This window comes from Perkinsus marinus, assembly GCF_000006405.1.
Source record: "Perkinsus marinus ATCC 50983 genomic scaffold scf_1104296932260, whole genome shotgun sequence".
Lineage (NCBI taxonomy): Eukaryota > Perkinsozoa > Perkinsida > Perkinsidae > Perkinsus > Perkinsus marinus.
The window spans coordinates 1-1,209 of NW_003215478.1; the positions used below are offsets into that span (position 1 = coordinate 1).

At 51.2% G+C, this 1,209-nt stretch overlaps 1 protein-coding gene across 1 annotated transcript; it reads left to right on the forward strand.

The window, feature by feature from the left end:
* Nucleotides 1-546: 546 nt before the first annotated feature.
* On the forward strand, nt 547-1,009 carry Pmar_PMAR010448 (hypothetical protein; the record flags this gene model as incomplete). Its single annotated transcript, XM_002785613.1, has 3 exons — nt 547-639; nt 692-862; nt 908-1,009. The coding sequence occupies 3 exons, from the start codon at nt 547-549 to the stop codon at nt 1,007-1,009; spliced, it is 366 nt and encodes a 121-aa protein (XP_002785659.1).
* Nucleotides 1,010-1,209: the final 200 nt, after the last annotated feature.

The following is a 1,209-nucleotide window of genomic DNA, read 5'->3' on the forward strand; positions in this document are numbered from 1 at the left end:
TTGTGTCTTTGAGTGAACGCAAGAGGAGAGAGGAGGTCGACATGGAGATGGACGCCGAGGGGCTGCGCAAAATTTGGGAGAAGTGCCCCCTGTCGCGATAATCAGAGTGTTTCCAGCGTGGGGTTATGGTGGCTACTTTAAAGTCACGAAGAACGAGAAGGAGAGTCGACGGCGTAGTGATGATGATTTCCTCAGTGGTGCGGGCATTTATATATTCCAGGGTCGAGACGGAGAGGGGTACTCTCATCACGCAGTAAGAGTTATATGAAGTTGATATCACACAGTGATGAGGATTCCGAGACAGCAGAAGTTCAAAAAAAATGGAGCCGACAAGGTTCGAGAGCTCGTGTAAGTTGAGGACGGGCTGGACCAGCTTCTCGGTCGTCTCAGTTGAGATAGAAGGTCAGTCTATAGAGTGATTTCGATTAGTAGAGCTTCGAAGCCCTCTGGATAGTATCACAACGAGGTTGGTGTTAGACAGCCGCGGCACCAGTTCCGTCTGAGGTCGGCTCGGCGATTGACGATGCCCTCATGAAGGAGTCACACATGGTAGAGCAGAGAAGACATGAGAGATCTAGCCTCAGGGCTGGGCACTCCGGGAGTGTAGAACTCACCATTCTCGCTCGAAGTGTCGAAGAGGTGGTATAGGAGTTGCCATGTTTTCCTAGAGGCAATTTGTCTCTCACGGTAGGCGTTCACGAAGCTTGGCTTCCCACCTGGCGGGCCAGCGTTATCGAGAGCTCGCTTTGTGGCTATCCTTGAGAAGCTGTGCGCCGATACCAACAGCGCCAGAGTTGTTCGTTACGATCTGTTCAAGGCGGAGGTGTGGCGATTGACGAGAGAACAACATCGCCTCAGTGAGGTACGACTCAACCACGCGGTTTAATACAGTTATGATGTTGCTCAGGTCCGTCCCCTGCTGCCGTTCTCGGAGGCTGAGATAGTAAAGTACCGAGAGGCTTTCGAGGACTGTGATAATGAGCACACTGGTCGTGTTAACCTCACTTAGCTTAGGCTTGCACTGGCAGATATCATAGCGTAGCTTTGGCGACGAGACTTTTTTTCAATTTTGACGTTTGCAACGATGATTGATGAGGTTGTGTGTAGATCATTCGCCGATGTCACTGAGAATGAGCATGAGTGCACAGAAGAGCGGACCGGGATGACTTCTCGAGAGAGTAGGGCTACGTCTTTGGTCAGCTGGACATC